We start from the raw sequence: 26,082 nt of genomic DNA, 5'->3' as shown, positions 1-26,082 counted from the left end.
GGTTGCCGATGGAGATAACAGTGTGAACAATAACATTGTTGCTTTTGTATCAGATCACAGTGAACCTGTCGTGTTCTAATTACAGGAGTAAAGAACCCCTCAAGCAGTCTGCATATGTGTACATTGAAAAGGAGTAATGCCAGATTCTAAGAATAGGAAAAAGGGAGAGAACTGGTGTGAGAAGCCTGGCATATGATGTCCATTAGTTCTAGTGGGCACCTTGCACCAGTCTAATCGACCCTTATTGATGGTGGTTATAAAGTCAACCTTATAGAAAGCTATCCTAGTGGTAGCATGGACAAAAGCAGTCTTAGGCTAAGACTTCAGAGGGCGAATTAAGCTAGTTGTTTTACCAATTATAATCCCTTGAGTACCAAATGAAAGCACACCACGCAAGGTATATATCAAATATATATGTATTTATTCTAAACACAACCCCTCTGCACTCTTTATGAGGTCCTAGGTAAAAGTACAATACAAGGAACTTAATTAGCATACGATAAGTTGCACAGTATACGTTTTGCATTAGGGGCCTCACAAACCATATACTAAAATAGTGGTATAAGAACCTGTCTGAGTTAGAAAGCAGGCCTAGGGCCTGGGGAATCGCTGGGGCTTCTAAGAACAACCAAGGGTTAGGAAGTAGGAGGCCCATGGAAGACGCGTGCAGTGTCTAAACACAGCCGCGGGTTACCATTGACTTTCTATGGAGAACGAACAAGTTGCAATTTTACAATTTAAGGACACTTCTAAATGAACTACGATGGAACCCTTTTAGACTTAGACACTAGGAGGGCCAATACCCTCGAGACTATCAGAGTACTCGTGTTAATTCACCCACGGAAGCCGGGTGCATAGGTGTCATTTGGTGTGGGGTTTCTTCGTCGATTTCAAGGGGGATCTGCAAAGAAGTGCTTCAGGCGACCAGAGGAAAAGTGTCCGGGTGGATCCAAGGGTGGATCCAAGATCTGAAGAACCTGAAAGCAGAAGGGATAGAGCCTGGGTCACTTGACAGTTACCAGAATGGCTGTGGAAAGCTGCCAGCCAATGTCGGGTGATTTCAGGTGAAATGGTGAAGTTTGTCTCTTCAGCCGGAGGTCCAGGAGGTGTTGACGACAACCAGGAGCTGGATTTGAGCTGTCCCACAAAAGATCTAGTCGACTGCGGTGTTGGTATCCGGATTGGACCCAACAAGCCTTGGCAAACACAATCCATGCAAGATATCGAGATTGGCTTTGGTGCAGACCAGCAAGTTCTTTGGCGCTTCTCCTTTGCAGGAAAGCTGCAGCAGACCTGGAGCAACCAGGAAAGTAAGTTAGATTCAAAAGTAAGTCTTCGGGAGGCTCACTAGCCAACTGACTAGGAACCGTGAAGACGCGTGAAGCTGAAATGCAAAAGTGGGGCCCACGGGACACTCATGGAGTGTGGGCGCCTGAGCTTTGGAGCAAATGGTGGTCGGGACTGGGGCTTCAAGAAGCCTAATGCACAACATCGAGATACTTCGGGAGTAGATGCAGCTTGCAAATTGCAGGATGTCCAGGAGTTCAGGTCCCACGTCTCTCGTGTCCACCACGGGTCTCAGCTTTGCTGGGAACGAAGGTCGGGTCAGAGATGTCTGGAAGTCCATGTCCTGTGTTGCAGATTCTTCGGGATCCGGCGGGAGCCTCGAAAATGCAGACCAGCAAAATTTCTGTTAGTGCTTGTTTAAACAGGGTGGTACAAAAGAGGTGGTGATGGACGGAGCATCTCAATCAATCAAACACTCACACCCAGTCAAAAGATCTGGGTTAAATCCATCACCGTTCTTTAGCCCACTCTGCCACCCCAGTTCAGACATGGCTATATGCAAATCAGTCTGACCCTGTGCCTCATGGGAATAGTCCAGCCCGAACTGCCAAGCCATGTCTTCCCTGGACCGGAAACAAGCTACCGAGGACCCGTTTCTGGCATTCCAGCCGTCTTCAGCCCGGCTTGCTTAAATCCAGTGGCAAAGGGACTCACCTCTGAGCATACCCTGCCACACTTATGGCGGCCAAAAGCGGTACAAAAGGGGGTGGTGATGGACTGTTCCCATGAGGCACAGGGTCAAGGCTGATTTGCATATAGCCAGTGTCTGACCTAGGGTGGTGTGGAGTGCAAATAAACGATAGATTTAGGCCCAGATCTTTGTACTGGGGTGAATGTAGGACATTGTTCTGCATTCTGTCCATCAACTGTGTTTTTTGCAATTTCCACCCCGAGTGGGCTGGGTATGCTCAGACGGGAGTCCCAGGCTCTCCACATCACCGGAGTCAAGCTATCCAGGCTGAAGAAGGCTGATAGCCAGAAACCGGTCCTTGGATGCTTGATTCCGGTCTAGGAAAGACATGGCTTGGTAGTTCGGGCTGCTCTGTTCCCATGAGGCACAGGGTCAAGGCTGATTTGCATATAGCCAGTGTCTGGCCTAGGGTGGTGTGGAGTGTAAAAAACGTTGGATTTAGGCCCAGATCTTTGTACTGGGGTGAATGTAAGACATTGTTCTGCATTCTGTCCATCAACTGTGTTTTTTGCAATTTTCACCCCGAGTGGGCTGGGTATGCTCAGACGTGAGTCCCAGCCTCTCCACATCACTGGAGTCAAGCTATCCAGGCTGAAGAAGGCTGATAGCCAGAAACCGGTCCTTGGATGCTTGATTCCGGTCTAGGAAAGACATGGCTTGGTAGTTTGGGCTGGACTGTTCCCATGAGGCACAGGGTCAAGGCTGATTTGCATATAGCCAGTGTCTGACCTAGGGTGGTGTGGAGTGCAAAAAAACGATGGATTTATACCCAGATCTTTGTACTGGGGTGAATGTAAGACATTGTTCTGCATTCTGTCCATCAACTGTGTTTTTTGCAATTTTCACCCCGAGTGGGCTGGGTATGCTCAGACGTGAGTCCCAGGCTCTCCACATCACTGGAGTCAAGCTATCCAGGCTGAAGAAGGCTGATAGCCAGAAACCGGTCCTTGGATGCTTGATTGCGGTCTAGGAAAGACATGGCTTGGTAGTTCGGGCTGGACTGTTTCCATGAGGCACAGGGTCAAGGCTGATTTGCATATAGCCAGTGTCTGACCTAGGGTGGTGTGGAGTGCAAAAAAACGATGGATTTAGGCCCAGATCTTTGTACTGGGGTGAATGTAAGACATTGTTCTGCATTCTGTCCATCAACTGTGTTTTTTGCAATGTTCACCCCGAGTGGGCTGGGTATGCTCAGACGTGAGTCCCAGGCTCTCCACATCACTGGAGTCAAGCTATCCAGGCTGAAGAAGGATGATAGCCAGAAACCGGTCCTTGGATGCTTGATTGCGGTCTAGGAAAGACATGGCTTGGTAGTTCCGGCTGGACTGCTCCCATGAGGCAAAGGGTCAAGGCTGATTTGCATATAGCCTGTGTCTGACCTAGGGTGGTGTGGAGTGCAAAAAACGATGGATTTAGGCCCAGATCTTTTTACTGGGGTGAATGTAAGACATTGTTCTGCATTCTGTCCATCAACTGTGTTTTTTGCAATTTTCATCCCGAGTAGGCTGGGTATGCTCAGACGTGAGTCCCAGGCTCTCCACATCACTGGAATCAAGCTATCCAGGCTGAAGAAGGCTGATAGCCAGAAACCGGTCCTTGGATGCTTGATTCCAGTCTAGAAAAGACATGGTTTGGTAGTTCGGGCTGGACTGTTCCCATGAGGCACAGGATCAAGGCTGATTTGCACATAGCCAGTGTCTGACCTAGATTGGTGTGGAGTGCAAAAAAACGATGGATTTAGGCCCAGATCTTTGTACTGGGGTGAATGTAAGACATTGTTCTGCATTCTGTCCATCAACTGTGTTTTTTGCAATGTTTGAACAGGGTGGTCACTCCTTGACCACAAGGGAGATGTCTTCCGTCTTCCAGTTGAAATGGAATGTCAAAGATCCAGGATATATGTTTCAGAGTTTCGTTCAGGGTAATCTAAAGTCCTAGGGACTGGGATCCTATACTTATACTAAGTTTAGTGGTTGGACTAACTTTAAGGTCCCTCCTATGGGTGGACCTGGGAAGGGGGTGGTTACATCCCTTTCCCTTTATCCAGTTTCGCGCCAGAGCTGGGGCTGATTGCCCTATCAGCTGGTTTGAACTGGGAAATGCATGGAGCATCTTGTGTGCCCCAGGCAGTGTCTGGAAAGCATTCACTGAATGCAGCCCTCCCTGCCCCAATACACAAAAGTCAGCACCTCCCTGGGCAGGAAAACTCTTGTCCAGGCCTCCCCTGCCGGAGTTTTGTCCAGCAGCAGGAGGGCAGACTCGTGTCTGTGGCAGCAGCATCCATTTTGTGATGCTGAGACTCTGTGTAACTTTAACCGGGTTTACCAGTAACTACATGTCTTCTCCCTCTAGAAGGGTGGAATGCTACTCCCACCAGAACTGGTAGGGGGGTAGTATTCCAAAGTGTTTGACACCTTACAAGACATGTTTTGATTAACCAAAACCGTTAGCATTAACCGTGAGGTTTATAATGCACTTAAGAGTATATGGTATGGCTATATCGTAGAACAGCTATAAGGAGATGGTTCCAAAAGCTGCAGAGGGGCTCAGCTCATGCTGGGGCACCCTCTCACATAAAACCAAGCACTCTGCCTCGAGGATTGTTAAGGCCGGCAATGGGAGTGACTTATAGGTTACTATGTTTCTATAAATAAGGTAGATAAAGCTATACTATATCTAAGTAAGGGGTGATTACACCACCATACCAAGGCTGTCAGAACAGACCTGTGGTGTCAGTTTGGAAGGCATACCAGGGGTGGCACAATAAATGCTGCAGCCCCTGGTAGACCTAGGGTGCACCTATGCCCTGGGTACCTAAGGTACACTTTACAGGGGCTCACAAGGGTGACCCAGTAACCAATCTGGTATGTACCTAAAGTACATGGTATCAATTTAGAGAGAGAACAACTAGGCTGTGGGCATGATTAGCAGGGCCACAGCCAGACTAAAGTCGAAAACCAGAGAATCACAGCAAAAAGTGGGGGTAACCATAGGAAGCAGACCCTACTCTCCTACACAACGCTCCCCCCTCCAAAAAAAAGCAGGGACGTTAAACTAACCTTGACCAGTTGAGTCTTCATGTTCTAAGTGGAAATAGCTGGAGAATCCATCTGCATTGGCATTGTTACTCCCAGGTCTATGTTCCACTGTAAAGTCCATCCTCTGTAGGGAAATTGACCCCCTGAGCAGTTTGGGATTTTCACCCTTCATCTGTTTTAGCCACAAGAGGGGCTTATGGTCTGTCTGAACTTTGATGTGAGTACCGAACAAGTATGGTCTCAGCTTCTTCAGGGCCCAAACCACAGCAAAGGCCTCCCTCTCAATAGCTGACCAACGTTTCTCTCTAGGGGTCAGCCTTCTGCTAATAAAAGCTACTAGCTGGTCTTGACCATCTTAATTCAATTGTGATAGCACAGCCCCTACCCGCAACTCAGAAGCATCTGTTTGAACAATGAATTCTTTGGAGTAGTCTGGACTTTTCGGGACTGGTGCAGTGCACATGGCCTGCTTCAGGTCATCAAATGTCTTTTGTCAGCTGACTGTCCATTGAACTTTCTTAGGCATTCTTTTGGAAGTTAAGTCTTTAAGGGGTGTCACAATGATAGAGCAAGCTAAAGCTGTCTTCTACACAAGGAAGATTCAAGAGTCCTCGAACTTCTCAAAGGAACTGTTCAAAACCATCACACACCTAGCTAAAAGTCCCAGGGAAACTATTTTCAAACCACACCAAGAATTTGTGGAAAACATAGCACAATTCTTTCAGCAGAAAGTTCAGACAGTCTATGACGACCTTCGCCTGCTACCTACCTGTGAGGAGCTCCCCCACAAAATAGATCAACAGGTGTCAGTTCTGGAACTCCCCAAATTCTCCCAGCTCAGCGACGCCCAGGTCATTACCCTGCTCCTACAGACCAAATCTGGCTCCCCCCTAGACCCATGCCCCCCTCACGTTTTACACCTGGTCCCTGAAACTATCAGTCAAGCTCTTACCCCGCTCCTCAACACTGCAATCAGCTCCGGGCAATTTCCCAGCAGCTGGAGGAAGGCCTGTATCAGGCCCATCCCTAAAAATGAGTCATTAGACCATAAGGAAGCTAAACACTACCGCCCAATATCGTGTTTACCCCTCCCTGCCAACATTTTGGAAAGTGCAATGAATCAGGAGCTAACTAAACACCTTGAGGATAGCCATCTACTAGATCCCACACAACATGGCTTTAGGGCCTGTCACTCAACTGAGACAGCTCTGATCATAGCCTCAGAGGACATACGTCAGACCATGGACGAAGGAGGCAGAGCCGCTCTGATCCTATTGGATCTGACAGCGGCGTTTGACACCGTTAACCTTGGCGTCCTCATAAATAGACTAAGGACGCTTGGCATCACACACCGCCCTAAATTTGCTTGAGTCCTTTTTAGAGGCACGCATCCATCAAATTCATTGGGATGGTCTCCAATCTGAGGAGTTTCTTCTACCATGTGGAGTCCCTCAGGGATCGGCCCTATCTCCGACCCTTTTTAATCTTTATGTCACTCTCCTAGCTTCACTGATAAAGTCCCATGGCCTGCACTTAGTCTCTTACGCTGACGACACCCAACTGGTAGTCTCACTGGTGCAGACGGTAGAAGCCACTGCTACCAGTTTTAGGAACTGTCTGTCAGACGTTAAGAAATGGATGAACGCTCACTTCCTCAAACTTAATACAGAAAAGACAGAGGTGATCGAGTTTGGCCAAAAACCCTCCATTTGGAACGATCTTTGGTGGCCTCCAGAAGCTGACATCTGCCCTGTTCCGGCCAACAAGGTCAGAAACCTAGGTTTCATAATGGACAAGGACCTCACCTGTACAGCCCAAATCAACCAGGTTACCTCGGCCTGCTTCTTCACACTTAAGGTCCTTCGAAAAATCCTGCCCTACATCCCTTTCTCTTTGAGGAAAACAGTAGTGGGAGCACTGATCATGTCCAGGGTAGATTACTGTAATGCCCTGTACATAGGTGCCCGCGAAAAATAACTTGACCGACTCCAGTCAATCCAAAATGCAGCGGCCAAAGTACTGCTTAACCTCCCCAAACGACATCCTACTTCCAAAGCAATTCGTGAACTCCATTGGCTTCCAGTCAGGCGCAGAATTCAATTCAAGGTCATGTGCCTGGCCCACAAATCCCTCTACGGGAAGACTTCCAAACAGCTCTCCAACCTTCTTTCCCCATATGTACCTGAGCGTTCACTCAGATCCAGTTCCCAAAATTTACTCTACATCCCCAGGACCAAGAGAGTCCGCTGGGGCAGCAGATCTTTCTCTCATCAAGCCCCCAAGCTCTGGAACAGTTTACCATCATCACTTCGTTCCGAAATAAGCATAGCTCAGTTCAGAAAGGCATTGAAGACCTGGCTTTTCGCACTGCCCTATTCCAACTCCTCTCTTTCTGCCCTACAGCGCCAAGACGCCTCGGCATAAGAGCGCTCTAAAAATAATTCAGTCAGTCAGTCACAATGGAACCATACTCCTTGACAAAATTCCTGTGGTACCCAGTCAGGCCCAAGAAAGCTCTGGCCTGAGTCTGGGTGGTTGGAGCAGTCCAGTCCATTATGGTCTGGATTTTGCTCTGCAATGGTTGAACCTGGCCTCCACCTACAATGTGGCCCAGGTATATAACCTGACTCTGCCCTATCTGGCACTTGGTAGCCTTGATAGTTAGGCCTGCCTTTTGCAGGGCTTCCCCAAACATTTTCAGGTGGATCAGGTGATCTTCCCAGGTGGAGCTAAAGACAGCAATATCATCTAGATAAGCTGCACAGTAGTCATCCAGGCCTGAGAGGACTTGGTTCACCAACCATTGAAATGTGGCTGGTGCATTTTTCAGACCAAAGGGCATTACCACAAATTGATAATGTCCACCAGGGGTTGAAAATGCTGTCTTTGGCTTTGCATCATCAGCTAGTCTGAACTGCTAGTAGCCAGCTGTCAGGTCAAATGTGCTCAGAAATTTGGCAGTTGCTAATCTGTCTGTGAGCTCATCTGCCTAGGGTATTGGATGGGCATCTGTCCTAGTGTCAGCATTGAGACCTCTGTAGTCCACACAAAACCTCATCTCTTTCTTACCACCCTGGGTGTGAGGTTTAGGCACAAGGACTACTGGACTGGCCCAAGAGCTCTCTGAGGGTTCAATGACTCCCAATTCCAACATCTTTTGGACTTCTGTCCTGATACAGTCCCTGACATGATCAGGTTGCCTGTAAATCTTACTTTTACCAGGCTGACTGTCCCCAGTGTCCACTTCATGAGTGCACCAGGTAGTCTGACTTGGAGTCAGTGAAAACATATGTCTGTAGGCCTGCAGAACTTGTCTGCAGTCATTCTGCTGTTGGTCAGTGAGGCTGCCTGCCAAGGCTACACCATCAACTGAACCATCATCAGGGTTCTGAGAGAGCAGCTATGGGAGAGGGTCACTGTCTTTCTACTGTCCTTCATCAGTAGCCATGAGCAAGCCTGTGTCTGCCCTGTCAACATATGTTATGTTATGTTATTTTTATACTTCTATAGCGCACGGCCACTCCACTGAGTATCCCGGCGCTTTGTCAGTCTGTTGACATGAAGCCTCCTGTGGGGGCTCCTGGGAGTTCCAAGGTGAACCAGATAGGCGACTTATCCCTTCTGTTCAACAATAGTGTGGGGTCTACTCCACTTGTCTTGGAGAGCTGCTGGGGCCACTGGCTCCAATACCCACATTTTCTGTCCTGGCTGGTAAACAGTCAGCACAGCCTTTTGGTCATGCCAGGCTTTTTGCAATTCCTGACAGGCCTCAAGGTTTTAGGATGCTTTTTTCATGTACTTTGCCATCCGTGGGCGGAGACCAAGTACATGGTCCACAATGTCTTGCTTGGGAAGTTTGAGATGTAACTCCCATCCTTCCTTTAACAGACAAAGGGGTCCTCTTACAGGATGCCCAAACAAAAGTTCAAAAGGGCTGCAGCCAACCCCCTTCAGTGGGACCTCTCTATAGTATAACACTATAACCCATAGTCAATGGATTGTGAGAAACTAGCCCGTCAGAAAAGTAATAGCAGGTTTTTTCCAAATTGGGTATACCTGTCTTGGAAAAGAAAATTATTTTCTTTAGTCCCCTCACTCACCAGAGGTTGCCCTTAGATGACATGCTTCATCATTGGGGCTTCCCAAGCATCTACTGCTTGGGGCGTGCTGCGACTTGCAAAGGATACGTAGGAGCACTTTTTGGTGAACCTATGTGTGGTACTGTGAATGGTGGAGTGGTGATTTTCGGGAGTTAAAAATACCTAGCTAGTAAGCCAAGACATTTATTCTTGCCTCTAGTTGGTATATTAAAAAGGGGTTAGATATAGGAATTAGATCAATAATGTGGTCAAAAACCTAGCTATCTTGTCGACATGTTTCTAGGTGTCCCCTACACCTTTTCTTCAGGACAACGTGGTGACCAGCCCCATGTACGCCACTCTGGTGGTGAACCTAGAATAAGGTTAACAAATAAATGGATAGACACACCTGTGTGTATCTATCAGGTATACATACGGTTAGAGTTGAATCCGAAGTATTTAGGTATTAGCAGTAATATGTGCAATGGTCCGCCTGGGTGGAGGGGCCTGTAGACTACTAGCTCAGCAACCCTTGGTCTGTTGAGAACCTAATCGTCCCAGGAGCGACCTCTCTATAAGCAAACAAAAGGCAGGGCAGCAGGATGTCCCATCTCCGCCTGAGTTTTTCAGGGAGACCCTTAATAATTCACTTTAAGGTCTGGTTGAACCTTTCAACTAGACCATTGCATTGTGGGTGATAGGGTGTGGTGAACTTATAGTTCACTCCACACTCCTTCCACATTGCAGTCAGGTAACTAGACATGAAGTTTGTAACCTCTGTCTGATACACCCTCCTTAGGGAAGCCCACTCTTGAGAAAACTCCCAAAAGGGCTCTTTCCACAACAAGAGCTGTAGTGGTCCTAAGTGGAATAGCTTCTGGGTATCTGGTGGCATGATCCACTATCACCAGAATAAACCTGTACCCAGAGGCTGTTTGGGGATCCATTGGTCCAACAATGTCAATCCCAACTCTTTCAAAGGGAACCCCCACCACAGGTAGTGGTATAAGGGGGGCCTTTGTAGTGCTGCCTGCTTTGCCACTGGCTTGGCAGGTCACACAGGAATGGCAAAACTCCTTGGTGTCCTCTGACATGTGAGGCCAGTGAAAGTGAGGGACAAGCCTGTCCCAAGTCTTGTTTTGGCCAAGATGTCCTGCAAGGTGAATATTATGGGTTAGTGTCAAAAGGAAGCCTCTGAATGCCAAAGGTATGACCAACCTCTTGGAAGCACCAGGCTTGGGGTCTTTAGCCTCTGAATACAGGAGCCCTTCATCCCAATAGACTCTATGGGTTCCACTAGCATTCCCTGCAGCCTAGGCATCAGCTTGCTGTCTGAGGGGTTCAAGAAAAGGGCAGTCCAACTGTGAGAAGACTTCTGGTCGTGTGCTTTCTCCCCACAATTTTGGTCTTGCTTCTTCTGGTAACCACCTTGGTTCTGTACCTTCTGCTTCATCCTGGTTCTGACCCATTTGTCTGCCTTCTTACCCAATTCTTGGGGATAGGTCAAATCAGAGTCAACCAAGTGTTGATGCAATAACTGGTTCTGACAATTATGAAGAATCTGTTCTCTCATTATAAGGTTATACAATCCTGTATATTCACTTACTTTACTGCCAAGTAACAACCCTTCCAGAGCCTTAGAAGCACAATCTACAAAATCTGTCCAGTCCTGAGTCTCCGAGATTACCGCCCTCCTGAAGAAACCAATCAATGGCGGACCCCACCGACCTCAAGAACTACCGTCCCATCTCGCTCCTTCCTTTTCCTGCCAAAGTCATCGAGAAGACCGTCAACAGACAGCTCGCCGCCTTCCTCGAGACGAACAGATCCCTCGACCCCTCGCAGTCCGGGTTTCGGGCCAACCACAGCACCAAGACCACCCTGATCGCAGACGACATCAGAGCCCTGATCGACAATGGGGAAACTGCGGCCCTCATCCTCCTGGACCTCTCAGCGGCGTTCGACACTGTCTGCCACCGCACCCTAGTACAGCGCCTCAGCAACATCGGAATCCAAGAGAAAGCAGTGGAGAAGTGTGGCTCAGGGGTTAGAGGCGGCAGACCTGGAAGCTGAGATCGGTCCTGGACTAGGGTTCAATTCCCCACCTCGGCGGGTCTTGGGCTCAAAAATTCCATGGACTCGATAATTCTCGTTCCGGTGCCTACTCGACTCACGGGTTCACACTCTGCTACTCTGGGCAATAGCTTGCTTAATCTCCACTACGGCCCCTCGTGGCGGGATGCCTGGCTTTCACCTTGTGGATACCCTGCTGGGGTTATCTCACAGGGGTTTACCAGGACGGGTTCCCAAGGCAAGCGCCTTGATGCCTTCGGGTGATATGTGCGCTATATAAATCGCAATACATTTAAATTTACATTTACAAAGCACTGGAGTGGATCATCTCCTTCCTCGCCGGAAGAACCCAGAGAGTCCGCCTCCCCCCGTTCGGATCCGAGGCCACCGAAGTCATCTGCGGCGTACCACAAGGATCTTCTCTCAGCCCAACCCTCTTCAATGTCTACATGAGCCCCCTCGCAGACATCGCACGTCAACACAACCTCAACATCATCTCCTACGCCGACGACACCCAACTGATCCTCTCCCTCACCAACGACCCTGCCACCGCCAGAGCCAGCCTACACGAAGGGATGAAAGGCGTCGCTGATTGGATGAAGAACAGCCGCCTGAAACTGAACACAGACAAGACGGAAGTCCTCATCCTGGGATCATCACCCTCCGCCTGGGACGACTCCTGGTGGCCCCCCGCCCTGGGCACCGCTCCCAAGCCAAAGGACCACGCACGCATCCTGGGCTTCATCCTGGACTCCTACCTCTCGATGACTAGTCAAGTCAACGCCGTTTCCTCATCATGCTTCAACACCCTGCGCATGCTCCGCAAGATCTTCAGATGGATCCCCACAGAAACCAGGAAGACCGTTTACCAGGCACTCGTCACCAGCCGACTGGACTACGGGAACACCCTCTACGCCGGAACCACAGCCAAACTTCAAAAAAGACTCCAACGCATCCAGAACGCCTCAACACGACTCATCCTGGACATCCCCCGACAAAGCCACATCACCGGACACCTGAGAGACCTGCACTGGCTCCCCGTCAGCAAGAGAATCACGTTCAGACTCCTCACCCACGCACACAAGGCTCTCCACAACCTGGGCCCCAAGTACCTCAACGACCGCATGACCTTCTACACGCCCACCCGCCAGCTACGATCGACCAGCCATGCCCTCGCCACCGTACCACGCATCCGCAGAGCCACCGCCGGAGGAAGATCCTTCTCCTACCTGGCAGCCAAGACTTGGAACTCCCTCCCCACCCACCTTCGGCGAACCCAAGACCATTTCTCCTTCAGGAAGCAGCTCAAGACCTGGCTGTTCGAGCAGTAACATACCCCTCTCCCCCAGCGCCTTGAGACCCTCCCGGGTGAGTAGCGCGCTTTACAAATGCCGTGATTGATTGATTGAGTCGGTGTCTTTTGGGTGTCTCTGAACAGCAACCTGTACTGCTCAGTGGTTAGGCCAAACCCATCTATCAGAGCACTCTTCAGCACATAGTAGTTGACAGCATCCTCTTCTTTAACAGTGAGGAGCTTATCTCTGCCTTTGTCTGCAAAGGAGAGACAGAAAATTGCTGCCCACTGACTCTGAGGTACCTGCTGTACTTTGCAGGACCTCTTCAAAGCAGTGATCCACTTATGGATGTCATCCCCAATCTGATAGGGAGGTACAATTTTGTTCAGGTTTCTATGGTCATGAGACCTTTCCCTACCACTAGGGTTGTTGCTGCCACCAGTGGGCTCTAGCCCACGCAAATTCTTCTCTCTTTCAAGAGCTAAGGTCTCTTTTGCAAGGGCAACTTCTTGCCTCTTGAGCCTAAGCTTGACTTCTTTCATCCTAGCTTTATGCTCTCTTCTCTGAGGGGAAGTCATTCTCCTTTGAGAATAGGCATTGGACCCTACTGATGAGTCAGAATGTTCAGATCCTCTTGAAAGTGATCTGCGTCTTCTGGGCTCACCATTAGGCCTACTTGGAGGTCTGGAGGGAGGCCTTCTTAGGCCTTCTCCTCCTCCAGATAGTCCTGTGTTTCCCAGGTTAGGTTCATTAACCTCTACATACTCATAATCTTCAGAGACCAGGGGGGCTCCTCCACTAGGATCCTCTTCTGATGAAGGATGGCCCTCCTCCCTGCTACCCTGTGCATCTGGGTTTGATGCCTTTTCTAGGTCATCTGCCACTAAAAGATTTACTAGGTGCTGGGTGGTGGGATTCTGTCCTTGTCTTAACTTTCTGACCACACATAAGCTTCTCAAATCTTGGAAACTAACAGTATCATACTTAGTTGTCTGCATATTGCTGACATCTGGCAGAGAGGTACTACCTCCTGCTCCTGAAGACATGACTAGTGAGGTGTGGTTTGTGCACCTACCTACACTACTTGTTTTCCTACTAGAACCTTTCTAGAAGTTGTAGTCAGGGTGTGCTAAGCCCTTACCACTTACAACTGCTAAGTTCAGTAGAACTTATGTATTATAAGACTTGATTCATATGTACCTACAGGTACCTTAATGTGATCTTTCAAATGATATTCTCAAGATTATTAGGTAAAACAATGCAAGCTCTTATCCCACCGCTGCACACCAATGTGAGAAGTTAGCCTGGGATATGATGTCCACTAGTTCTAGTGGGCACCTTGCACCAGTCTAATCAACCCTTATTGATGGTGGTTGTAAAGTAAACCTTATAGAAAGCTATCCTAGTGGTAGCATGGACCAGCAGTCACCTGGCGAAGACTTCAGAGAGCGCATTAAGCAAGTTGTTTTACCAAGTATAATCCCTTCAGTACCAAATGAAAGGACACCACACAAGGTATATATCAAATATATATGTATGTATTCTAAACACAACCCCCCTGCACTCTTTATGAGGTCAGAGGTAAAAGTACAATACAAGTTACTTAATTAACATACGATAAGTTTCACAGTATACGTTTTGCCCTAGGGGCCTCACAAACCATATACTAAAATAGTGGTATAAGAACCCCGTCTGAGATAGAAAGTAGGCCTAGGGAATCGCTGGGACTTCTAGGAACAACCAAGGGTTAGTAAGTAGGAGGCCCACGGGAGACGCGTGCAGTGTCTAAACACAGCTGCGAGTTACGATTGACTTTCTAAGGGAAACAAACAAGTTACAAATTTACAATTTAAGGACACTTCTGGATGGACTACAATGAAACCCCTTTAAACTTCGAGTGTCAAGACCCACGGGAGCACCGGAGTACTCGTGTTACCTCACCCAGGGAAGCCGGGTGCATAGGTGCCTTTTGGTGTCGGGTTTCGTCATCGTTTTCAATGGAGAGCTGCAAAGAAGTGCTGCATGCGACCAGAGGAAAAGTGTCTGGGTGGATCCAAGGGTAAATCTAAGATCTGAAGAACTTGAAAGCAGAAGGGACAGAGTCTGGGTCACTTGCCAGTGACCAGGATGGAACCAGGGAGGAACCAGCCAATGTCGGGTGATTTCAGGTGAAAAGGTGAAGCTTGTCTCTTCAGCTACGAGGTTCAGGAGGTGTCGACGACAACCAGGAGCTGGATTTGAGCTGTCCCACAAAGGATCTAGTTGACTGCAGTAACGGTTTCCGGATTGGACCCAACAAGTCTTGGCAAATGCAATCCATGCAAGATGTCGAGATTGGCTTTGGTGCAGACCAGCAAGGTCTGTGGTGCTTCTCCTTTGTAGGGAAGCTGGAACAAGCCTGGAGCAAACAGGAAAGCAAGTTAGATTCAAAATGGAGTCTTCAGAGAGCCCACTAGCCAATGGACTAGGAACTGGGAAGACCCACAAGCTGAAATGCAAGAGGGGGCCGCACGGGACAATCATGGAGTTTGGAGGCCTGAGTTTCAAATGGTGCTCGGGGCTGGTGCTTCAAGTACCCCAATGCACAACTGCAAGTTATCTCAGGAGTCGAGGCAGTTAGCGAAATGCAGGATGTCCAGGAGTTCCAGTTCCACATCTCTCGTGTCCGCCACAGGTCTCAGCTTTGCTGGGAATGAAGGTGAGGATCAGAGATGTTGTGAATTCTGTGTCCTGTGTCGCGGAGTAGTAGAGTTCTGGCGGTAGCCTCGACAATGCAGACCGGCAAAGTTGCTTGTGGTGCCTGTTTGAACAGGGTGGTCACTCATTGACCACAAGGGAGATGTCTTCCATCTTCCAGTCTGAATGGAACGTCGAAGGTCCAGGATATATGTTTCAAAGTTTTGTCCAGGGTAATCAAAAGTCCTAGGGACACAGCTCCTATACTTATACTAAGTTTAGGGGTTGTCCTACCTGTAAGGTCCCTCCTATGGGTGGACCTGGGAAGGGGGTGGTTACACCCCTTTCCCTTTGTCCAGTTTTGTGCCAGAGCTAGGGCTGAGTGCCCCAGCAACTGGTTTGAACTGGGCTATGTATGGAACACTTTGTGTGCCCCAGGCAGTGTCTGGAAAGCATTCACTGAATGCAGCCATCCCTGCCCCCAATATACTATAGAATGTCTGGGGAGGTGCCTGCACCTCCCTGGACAGGAAACCTATTGTCCAGGCCTCCCCAGCCGGAGTTTCGTCCAACAGCAGGAGGTCAGACTCTTGTCTGTGGAAGCAGCATCCATTTTGTGATGCTGAGGCTCTGTTTAACTTGAACCGGGTTTACCAGTAACTACATGCCTTCTGCCTCTAGAAAGGTGGAATGCTACCCCCGCCGCCAGAACTGGTGGGAGGGGGTAGTATTCCAAAGTGTTTGACACCTTACACAACATGTTTTGATAAAGCCAAACCAAAGTTAGCATTAACCGCGAGGATTATAATGCAATTAAGAGTATATGGTATGGCTATATCATAGTACAGTTGTAAGGAGATGGTTCCGAAAGCTGCAGAGGGGCTCAGCTCATGCTAGGGCACCCTCTCACATAAAACCAAGCACTCTGCCTCCAGGATTGTTAAGGTCTGCCATAGGAGTAGCTGATAGGTTACTATGTGTCTATATATAAGGTAGATATAGATATACTATATCTAAGTAAGGGGTGATTACACCACATTAGCCAGGCTGGGTGAACAGACCTGTGGTGTCCGTTTGGAAGGCAAACCAGGGGTGGCACAATACATGCTGCAGCCTCTCGTAGGCCTAGGGTGCACCTATGCCCTGGGTACCTAGGGTACACTATACAGGGGCTCACAAGGGTGACCCAGTAACCAATCTGGTATGTTCCTAAAGTACATGTGTAGGAGAGTAGGGTCTGCTATCCTATGGTCACCCCAAATTTTTGCTTTTTGCTTCACTGGTTTTCGACTTAATGTGGCTGTGGGCCTGCTAATCAGAGCCACGGCCTGCTGTACTCTCTCTAAATTCACATACATGTACTATAGGTACATAACCCAATTGGAACTGGACTCCTTGTCAGCCCCTGTACCATGCACTATAGGTGCTCAGGGCATAGGTGCCAACAAGGACTACCTGGGGCTGCAGCATATCTTTTTCCACCCCTGACTGGTACTTAAATCGACACAACTGGCTGATCACTCAGCTGGGGTAAGGTGGTGTAATCACCCCTTGCTTAGATATAGTATACCTATATCTAAACCTATATCTGGACACATATATGCCTATAAGTCACTCCTATGGCAGGCCTTAACAATCCTGGAGGTAGAGTGCTTGGTTTTATGTGAGATGGTGCTCTAGCATGAGCTGAGCCTGTCTGCAGCTGTCGGGACCAATTCCCTAAGCTGTTCCAGGATAATGCCATACCATATACTATTAAGTGCATTATAATCCATTGCGGTTATATGTTAACTTTGGTTTGGCTTTATCAAAACATGTCGTGTAAGGTGTCATACAATTTGGAATACTATCCCCTCGACAGTCCTGTCGACGGGGATAACATTCCATCCCTCTAGAGGGAAAAGACATGTTACTTTACTAAAACGCGGTTGATTTTAAAAGACCCTAGGCATCACAAAATGGACGCTTCTGCCACAGACACAAGTCTGACCTCCTGCTGCCGACCGAAACTCAGCAGAGGAGGCCTGGACAAAGGGTTTCCTGTTGCGGGGAGGTGTCACACCACCCCAGACAGGAGATAGTGGATTGTAGCAGGGAGGTTTGAAAGAAACCAGACAGTGCCTGGGGAGCACAAGGCTTCCCCTTGCATAATCCGGTCAAACCGGTTCTGGGGCACACCAGCCCCAGTCCCAGCGCAACCCTGGACAAAGGGAAAGGGGTGTAACCACCCCCTTCCAGGGTCCCACCCATAGGAGGGACCTAGCAGGTAATCCAGCCCACCAGATTGGTATAAGAGTGGGAGCAATGCCCAAGCATTCAGATTATCCTGACTGAAACTTATGAAATTAAACTCTGGACCCTTCGACATCCTACTCGACGTATAAGACTGAAGAATCTCCCTTGTGGTCAAGGAGTGACCACCCTGTGCAAACAGGCACCATCCAGCACCTTGACATTTGATTTGTTGCAGTTCCCGCCGGAACTCGAGCAACAGAGTTTGACAAGACCCAGCGTGCCTGCCTTCTAACAGCCCGATCCACAGTCCCTGCAGAGCTGAGACCCGTGGAGGCGACCTGAAGCGTGGGGCCCGCCATCTTGGAAAGACCACGAGACGCTGACCGTGCAGCCCACGAGTGACCCTCGAAGCTGTGCATTGGGGTTTGAGAAGCCCCAGCCCTGAGGCACTCTTGCACCGAAGCTCACCCCTCTACACTCACCGAGTGCTGCGTGGGGCCCTTCTGCATCTTTTGGCTCAACGCGTTGGCCCGGTCACTTGCCCATTGGCTTGTGGCCCCTTTGCCGACGAACTTTGAAATCTGACTCATGAGTCTGGTTGCTCCAGACTTGCACTCGCTCCCCTGAAAAGGAGCACCCGCTCTGACCCTCCTGGTCCGAGCATTAAGCCATCTTCGAATCCTGCGTGGGTTAGGCTTGCCAAGGGTTGTTCGCTCCGATCCGGAAGCCGACACCGCCGACAGCGAGAGCCTGCGTGGGACAGCTCGTGATCCACTGCTTGACATCCTCGGTGCCCCAGAGTCCACGTGGCAGCGGAGAGAAGCTTCTTGACATCGACCTGACTGCTCCCGACATTGCCTGGTTCCTTTCTGGTTCCATCCTGGTCACTGCTGAGTGACCCAGACTCTGTCCCCTCTGCTTTCAGATCATCTTTATCTTCGATCCACCCTTGGATCACACCGGACACTTCTCTTCACGACGCCTGCAGCATCTTCATCTTCAGGCACCATCGACCTGCGTGACGAAACCCGACACTACTTCGCACCTATGCACCCGCTTCCTGTGGGTGAGGTAACTCAGCAACACTGGTGTTCCTACATTGGTACACATCTCTAGTGTATGTGTCTAAAGTTTCATCCTTCTAGGTCAGTCGGAAGGTTCCTAAAACAGCAACTTTGTAACTTTTACACACCATTGACTTTGCATTGGTGCGTGTGTGTGCTTTAAGCGCTGCACCCGATTCCCGCGGGCTTTTCCCGACTTCAGCATTGCTAGTCCCGACTGCTCCCAGCGATTCCCTAGGCCCTAGGCCTAACCACTGTTCGATTGGCATCTCTTATACCACTTTCTTAATATATGGTTTGCGTGGCCCCCCGGCCTCATCCATAATTGTGCAACTTTCATATGTTTAACTGTGCTTTTGTTTAAACGCTTGTGCCTCTGCACTCATAAAGAGTACAGAGGAGTATTCTATTAATAAATACATATATTTTTATAATATATACTTGTGTGGTGTCCTTTCATTTGATGTTACAGGATTGTGATTGGTAAAAAAGCTTGCTTAACACAACCTCTTGAGTTAAGCCTTTAAGGCTGCCTAGTCCATGCTAGCCATAGGATAGCTTGTCTATAAGGTTGACTTACAACCAGACACCATAAGGGATTGTTTGGACTGATACAAGGTGGTTCCAGAATTGGGAACATCATATATCAGGCCAACTTCTCACAACATGGTATCAATTCAGAGAGAGAACAGCTAGGCTGTGGGCCTGATTAGCAGGGCCACAGCCAGACTAAATTCGCAACACCAGAGAATCACAGCAAAAAGTGGGCGTAACCATAGGAAGCAGACCCTACTCTCCTACACTACAAGGAGAGTGCATTGTGATTTTATAAGTGCTTGGGTTTTGGTGCAGTGATTGGATAAGCACATAGGATTTGCTGGGTGATTGGATGACTGCATGGATAGTACCAGGGAGATTACTGGACTGCATAGGTAGTCCTCAAGCTATTGCAGCAGTGCATGCGTTAGTGACTGGGTCATTGCATGAGTACATGGGTACTGAGTAGATAATTAGAGTACTGCAAGGAGAGTGTGTGGTGAACTTATAAGTGCTTGGCTATTGGAGGAGTGTTTGGATTAGTACATGGTAGTGGCTGGGTGACTGGAGGAGTGCGCAGGGAATGACAGTGTGATTGCGGGACTGCATGAGTTTTACCTGGGTAATTGAAGGAGCCAATGAGAAGTGTGTCAGTGGGTACAGGACTGTATGGGTAGGGCATATGGGATTATAACAGTGATAAATTAGCGCCTGGATCATTGCATGAGTACATGGCTACTAAATGAAAGATTAGAATACTGCAAGGAGAGTGCCAGAGTGAATTTATAAGTGTTTAGGTATTGGCGGAGTATTTCGATTAGTACATGGTAGTGGCTGGGTGACTGCAGGACTGCACGGGGAGTGATAGGGTGATTGTTGGACTGCATGGGTACTACCAGGGGAAATGAAGAAGCGAATGAGAAGTGTGTAGGTGGTTAGAGGACTGGATGGGTAGTACACAGGGACTACATAGGTAGTGACTGGATGATTAGAGTACTGCGAGGAGAGTGCATGGTGAATTTATAAATGCTTGGGTTTTGGTGTGGTGATTGGATAAGGACATATGACTGGCTGGGTGATTGGAGAACTGCATAGGTAGTACCAGTGAGATTACTGGACTGCATAGGTAGTCCTCAATGTATTGCAGCAGTGCATGTGTTAGTGACTGGATCACTGCATGAGTACATGGATAGTGACTGGATGATTAGAGTGCTGCAAGGACAGTGCATGGTGATTTTATAACTGCTTGGGTTTTAGTTGCGTGATTGGATAAGTACACAGTGATGGCTGGGTGATTGGAGGAGTGCATGGGTAATGACAGAGGGATTTCTGGAGTGCATGGGTATTACCTGGGTAATTGGAGGAGTGAATCAGTAGTGTGTAGGTGGTTAGAGGTCTGCACAGGAAGTGATTAGGGGATTGTAGCAGTGCATGTGTTAGTGCCTGTGCCATTCCATGAGTACGTGGGTACTGACCGGAAGATTAGTGTACTGCAAGGAGAGTGCATGGTGAATTGATAAGTTCTTGGGTTTTGGCGGAGTGATTAGATAAGTACACACATGTCACATCAGTCCTGCCCCCTCCCTTCACCGCTCTGCAAACGCACCCCCTGGCAGGTTTTAAATTTGGGGATTAATTCCCCTTGAATCATGAGGGCCAACTTGCCCACCAGGTACCTCCAGTAAGCGCCACAGAGCTGGGTTGCAGAGAGGTGGTCCAGGCCACGCCCCTTTATACACCTCTTTGCAACGCAGCTCTGTGGCGCTTACTGGAGGTACCTGGTGGGCTAGGTGGACTCAAGGGACCCTTAGGATTCAAGGTAACTTATTCCTCCAACTTACAACGCACCAGAGGGCCCGTTTGCACAGTGGTGAAGGGAGGGGGTGGTCCTGATGTGACACGTGTGGAAACACTCCCTGTGGCACATTTTAAGTTGGGGGATTAAGTCCCCTTGAATCCCGAGGGTCCTTGGGGCCTATCTAGCCCACCAGGTACCTACAGTTAGCACCAAAGAGCTGCCTTGCAGAGAGGTCGTCCGAGGCCATGCCTCTTTTTTCAACTCTCTGCAAAGCAACTCTGTTGTGCTTACTGAAGGTACCTAGAGGGCTAGTTGCCCCCAGGGACTCTCAGGATACAAGGGGACTTAATCCCCCAACTTAAAACGTGCCACGGAGCGCATTTGCACACTTGGAGGTACCTGGTGGGCTAGTAGGCCCCCAGGGACCCTCAGGATTGATAGGGAATCAATTCCCCAACTAAAAACGCACCACAGGGCATGTTTGCAAACATGTCACATAAGGCCCCGCCCCTTGCCTTCACCACTGTGCAAATGCACCACGTGGCTCGTTTTAAGTTGGGGGATTAAGTCCCTTTGAATCCTGAAGGTCCCTGGGGTCCAACTAGCCCACCAGATACCTCCAGTAAGTTCCACAGAGCTACGTTGCAGAGAGGTGTAAAAAGGGGCGTGGCCTCGGACCACCTCTCTGTAACGCAGCCCTGTGGCGCCTACTGGAGGTACCAGGTGAACTAGTTGACTCCCAGGGACCCTCAGGATTGAAGTGGAATTAATCCCCCAACTTAAAATGCACCACGGGGCTAATTTTCACAGTGGTGCAGGGAGGGGGCGGGCCTGATGTGACAAGTGTGCAAACATGCCCTGTGGCGCATTTTAAGTTAAGAGATTAAGTCACCTTGAATCCTCAGGATCCCTGGTGGCCAACTATTCCACCGGGTACCCCCATTATGGGCCAGGGAGATGTGTTGCAGAGAGGTGTTCTGAGGCCACGCCCCATTTTACACCTCTCTGCAACGCATCTCTTTGGCGCTTACTGGAGGTACCTGGTGTGCTACTTTGCCCCCAGGGACCCTCAGGATTGAAGGGGAATCCTCAAATTCACAATGTGCCAGGGGGTGTATTTGCTCACTTAGTATGTTAGGCCCGCCCCCTCCCTGCACCACTGTGCAAACGCGCCCCCTGGCACGTTGTAAATGGGGGGATACATTCTTCTTGAGTCCGAGGGTCCCTGGGGGCCAATTAGCCCACCAGGTACCTCCAGTAAGCCCCACAGAGCTGCGTTGCAGAGAGGTGTAAAAAAGGGGCGTGGCACCTCTATGCAACGCAGCTCCCTGGCACATACTGGAGATACCTGGTGGGTTAGGTGGTCCCCAAGGACCCTCAGTATTCAAGGGAAATTAATTCCCCCACATTTGTTTATCAAATCCATCACTCAATCAAATGTTATATTCACTAATTACACTCACACGTGGGAAGGACAAATTGAATACATGTCAGGTTGTGCTGACGTAGGGACTTGTTGTCCGAAGGGGATGTAACCCGCTATTCGCTCACACGGCTACAACACCTAATATGACCTAAGCAGTGCTTTCTCTCTGGGGTGAACCAAGACTCCAACAGAGCCACTAATCTCTATTAGACTGGGCTCTGTGTACATGTATTCTGTAAGGACATGCAGACACGGAGTTATATTCCAGAAATGTACACATGTTTACATTTTGAATACCAGACGGTATATATTAGCTTTTTTGCACTATGGTTATTCTTAAGAGTTTGGATTATACAAATGGGACCTTCGCCAGCCTTTTACTACTTATGGGTCTGTCCACACTGAGGCAATTGGGTATAGATCAATTCATTAACACAATCCGTTGAGGCTTGTATGCACCCTATGCATTTAGGCTGTCACACACACTTTACAACCATGATCTGCATTTTTGCATTTATGCAGCTTTTGCACAGAACTCTGCGAAATTTGCACAGATATTTCTGCTTTCTATTGCTTTTATACCTCTTGTCCCATTGTTTTTACATGTACTGACTCTGATGTTTTAAACATTATTTATTCATTTCAATGTTTGTACGCTTCGGTCGTTCTTTGCTGCATTCACCTTTAAACTTGTGGTATGCTGAATTTTCTTTATGTCTATTCCCATGTGCCTCACGTGATTTGTTTCCAATGTGCATTGTCACTTTAAATTTGGAGGTCTCTAACATTACATTGTCATGTGATCAAGGCTCGGACGAGCCAAAATGTTATGGCGACGAATAAGGAATAAAGACATGTTTTGCACTAAATACCTGGTCCCTGTCGGTGAAGACGAGGGCGATGCACCGGCTGTCTTAATGATTCGGAGTGATATATATATACATATATATATATATATATATATATATATGAAATCCAAACCTTACTCGTCGAGATCAAAAGAAAAGGCGATGACTCTGTGGGCTTCACGAAAAGGGAATTTATTTACCCTGTGCAAATGGCTTTACGCGTTTCGGCGGACAAACCGCCTTGGTCACAACACCTTTTCATATAAAAAAGACAGTTTATATACAAATGCACAACTCGATCGTCGGAGCAGTTTGATGACGTTCTTTGTTTACATCGGCTATTGGATAGACATAGAAAAAATCTTTTTACACATGATTCAAATGCAAGATTATGTCGTGCTTGGGCATTACTTTTGTGATTGAAATCCACTGCTAATGCAGTTTGCGATTGCTATACATGATTATAAATTAATTCAAATTACTTAAATACAGTAAATCGCAAAATCTCATGTTACTGAATACTCTATGCCCAGAACAATAGTAATCAATTCATTCACATATGCACATGCCAATATAGATGCCTATATGTACGCGACCAACAAGAAAAGTAATAATTATAAAAGTGCTAAAAATAAACACCAACTGTGACTAATTACATTAATAAAATATATATATATATATATATATATATATATATATATATATATATATATATATATATATATATATATATATATATATATATATATATATAATGGTATTCATATGTGGAGTTGGGTTTAGTAATTCTATTCTTAGCTTTTGATACTTTTGATGTGATATTTAGTCCTCGATATTTGTATACCTCGATAGTGCAGCTTTTATATTCACTAGCTCCCAGCAGTTAATGGCAGTAGACAACAATAGAGACAGAAATAACGAGAGAGATTGGACAGAATGAAGCAGGAAGTGAGCAGGGCTCCAGGGCTAGTTTAGATTCCCAGTCCGACCCTATGAAAATCCTGTGTAAAACGTAAAAAAGTGAATGTTTCCAAGAACCATATAAAAACCCTACTGTTCTCTGACTTTGGCCAGCACGGGCAGTCTAAGCGCCTCTCTTGACCACTCAGCCTCACCCCAAGACGCCTTCAGGTGTTGGCTCTCTACAGACATATGTTTTTCAACCTCCATCAAGATGTGAGTTGATATGGCCACAAGTCGATCACTGAGATAACTAATTTACTAAATACAAATTATGTTTCCTCTTTGCTGCACTGCACCCTGTGAAACCTATATAAAAAACAGCGTTTATCGACTAGAAAGTGCAAATTCGAAATGTTTTAGAAATGTATAATTCTTACCAGTGTATGCCAGGACGGTGACTACCAGCGCCACAGCAGGAACTCTGTAAATGGCACGGCTGTGGTGGAGCCGAAGGAGGGTGAAATGAAACAATAGGGCACACACCGCTTCTACAAACATGCCATGTGAGACCGAGGAATGGAGGGGAGAACTGCAGTCTTGGGCCATGAGGTTCTGAATCATGTGAAAGTCAGTGAGCTCCCAGGTCCAGTACCGCGTGGTGAGCACCTTGGCAGTCTCCATGCCAGCGTACTGCGTCACAAGCTTACCCAGGGTGGGCAGGCAGGAGGAATCCTTCGTCAGGAATTCCTGAAGAGACACACAAGGGTTGCCTGAGGCCCCATCAAAAGATATTCCGTGGACCAAGAATAGGAGAAAGAGTAGTGTCATGACTACATCGGGGCCAAAGCCACCACCCCAGGGACCGATTTCCACCAGCATTCTCAGCTCCTGACAGCAAGAGGCCAGCTGGAGCGAGGCGGCAAATTCCTTGACAACGCTCTGGTACAGCCCAGAGGGACACCGTCTTTTGGGAAGTCTACGGCAAATTTCACAAATCGCTACCATAGTCACAAAGAAAGCGATAGAGATGTTGAGGCCGGCCATGGCGAGCTGAGCTGTGGGTATCTAGGCATGAAAGAAAGCGAGCGCAGAGGTTGTTCTTATTTAAGAACCTTTAAGTAAACGTGGCACTCATTATCTGCAGGGTACAGCCGGCCGCCGTCCATATCAAGGGTAAGCCTGGGAAAACTGCACCTGTGTCATTGCGTAGAGGACAGTCAGGTGCTGACTGTCGACTCCACACTCTCTGAGCGGCCAGTGCAGCTTCGCCCCATTTTACTTCTCTCACACAGCTGCGCGTCTTTGTGTACCTTGTTGTGGTGCGTTTGCCCCAGTCTGCAATGTGCATATAATAGGGAAGGCGAGAAAGCCAATGTGCACGTGACTGCATGTTTCTAGAAGTGTCGTTCAACAAAAAAATGTGAAAGAAAAAACAGCTGTTGAACAAATTAAGTGGATTACGAACGAGCACCAGGTATGATTTGTTAATTAAAAACTAGGTATCAATCCGTTGTAACCTCAGTTTTCATTGTCGCACAGAACTCTCGCCCCACTTGTCTGATATTTACGCCAATGTGGAGCTCATACACTCCGGATTAGCAATTTAAAAATATGAAAGGCTGAGAGGTACACAGAGCATAACCCTCGCCATAGCTATTGTCTGCTCTCCTACCTTCTGAACGAAGGAAGGCCATATGTGTGTACAAACCTTTACCGTATTCACTTACTTTTGAAGGAAATGATGATATTTATTTGCATGATAATTAACATATTTGCAAACATAATTAACAAACAATACATAAAAACGTCTCCAAGATTTATACAGGCATAAGATCATAGTTCGACCTAAAATGCGTACTATAAAATGCTATGAAAATAAATACCTTTTAAACTGACGTATTAATATATTTTGACCATTAAAATGATTTTAGGCAAGTGTATATTATACTAGCAGCCCGCCCCAGCGTTGCCTGGGGCAAAAAGGGGCTGAGGGCAGTACACCCGCTCCCGCCCCGACTCCCTCCCGCTCCGACTCCCTCCCGCTCTGACTCCCTCCCCCCCCACTCCTCCCG

At 48.1% G+C, this 26,082-nt stretch overlaps 1 protein-coding gene across 2 annotated transcripts in view; it reads right to left on the bottom strand.

The window, feature by feature from the left end:
• Positions 1 to 25,258, bottom strand: part of LOC147683567 (aquaporin-12-like) — a 49,819-nt gene extending 24,561 nt beyond the window's left edge. Inside the window, exon 1 of one of the 2 annotated variants that reach the window (XM_086943971.1) lies at positions 24,448 to 25,258. In XM_086943971.1, the coding sequence (XP_086800097.1) occupies positions 24,448 to 25,054 (607 nt within the window). In that variant the 5' untranslated portion in view covers positions 25,055 to 25,258. The remainder of the gene's footprint in view (positions 1 to 24,447) is intronic. The other variant, XM_086943972.1, reaches the window with a different exon arrangement.
• Between the last annotated feature and the right edge of the window lie 824 nt (positions 25,259 to 26,082).

The sequence above is a fragment of the Lissotriton vulgaris genome, chromosome 11 (assembly GCF_964263255.1).
Source record: "Lissotriton vulgaris chromosome 11, aLisVul1.2, whole genome shotgun sequence".
Taxonomy (NCBI): domain Eukaryota; kingdom Metazoa; phylum Chordata; class Amphibia; order Caudata; family Salamandridae; genus Lissotriton; species Lissotriton vulgaris.
This window is presented reverse-complemented; position numbering and strand designations above follow the sequence as displayed.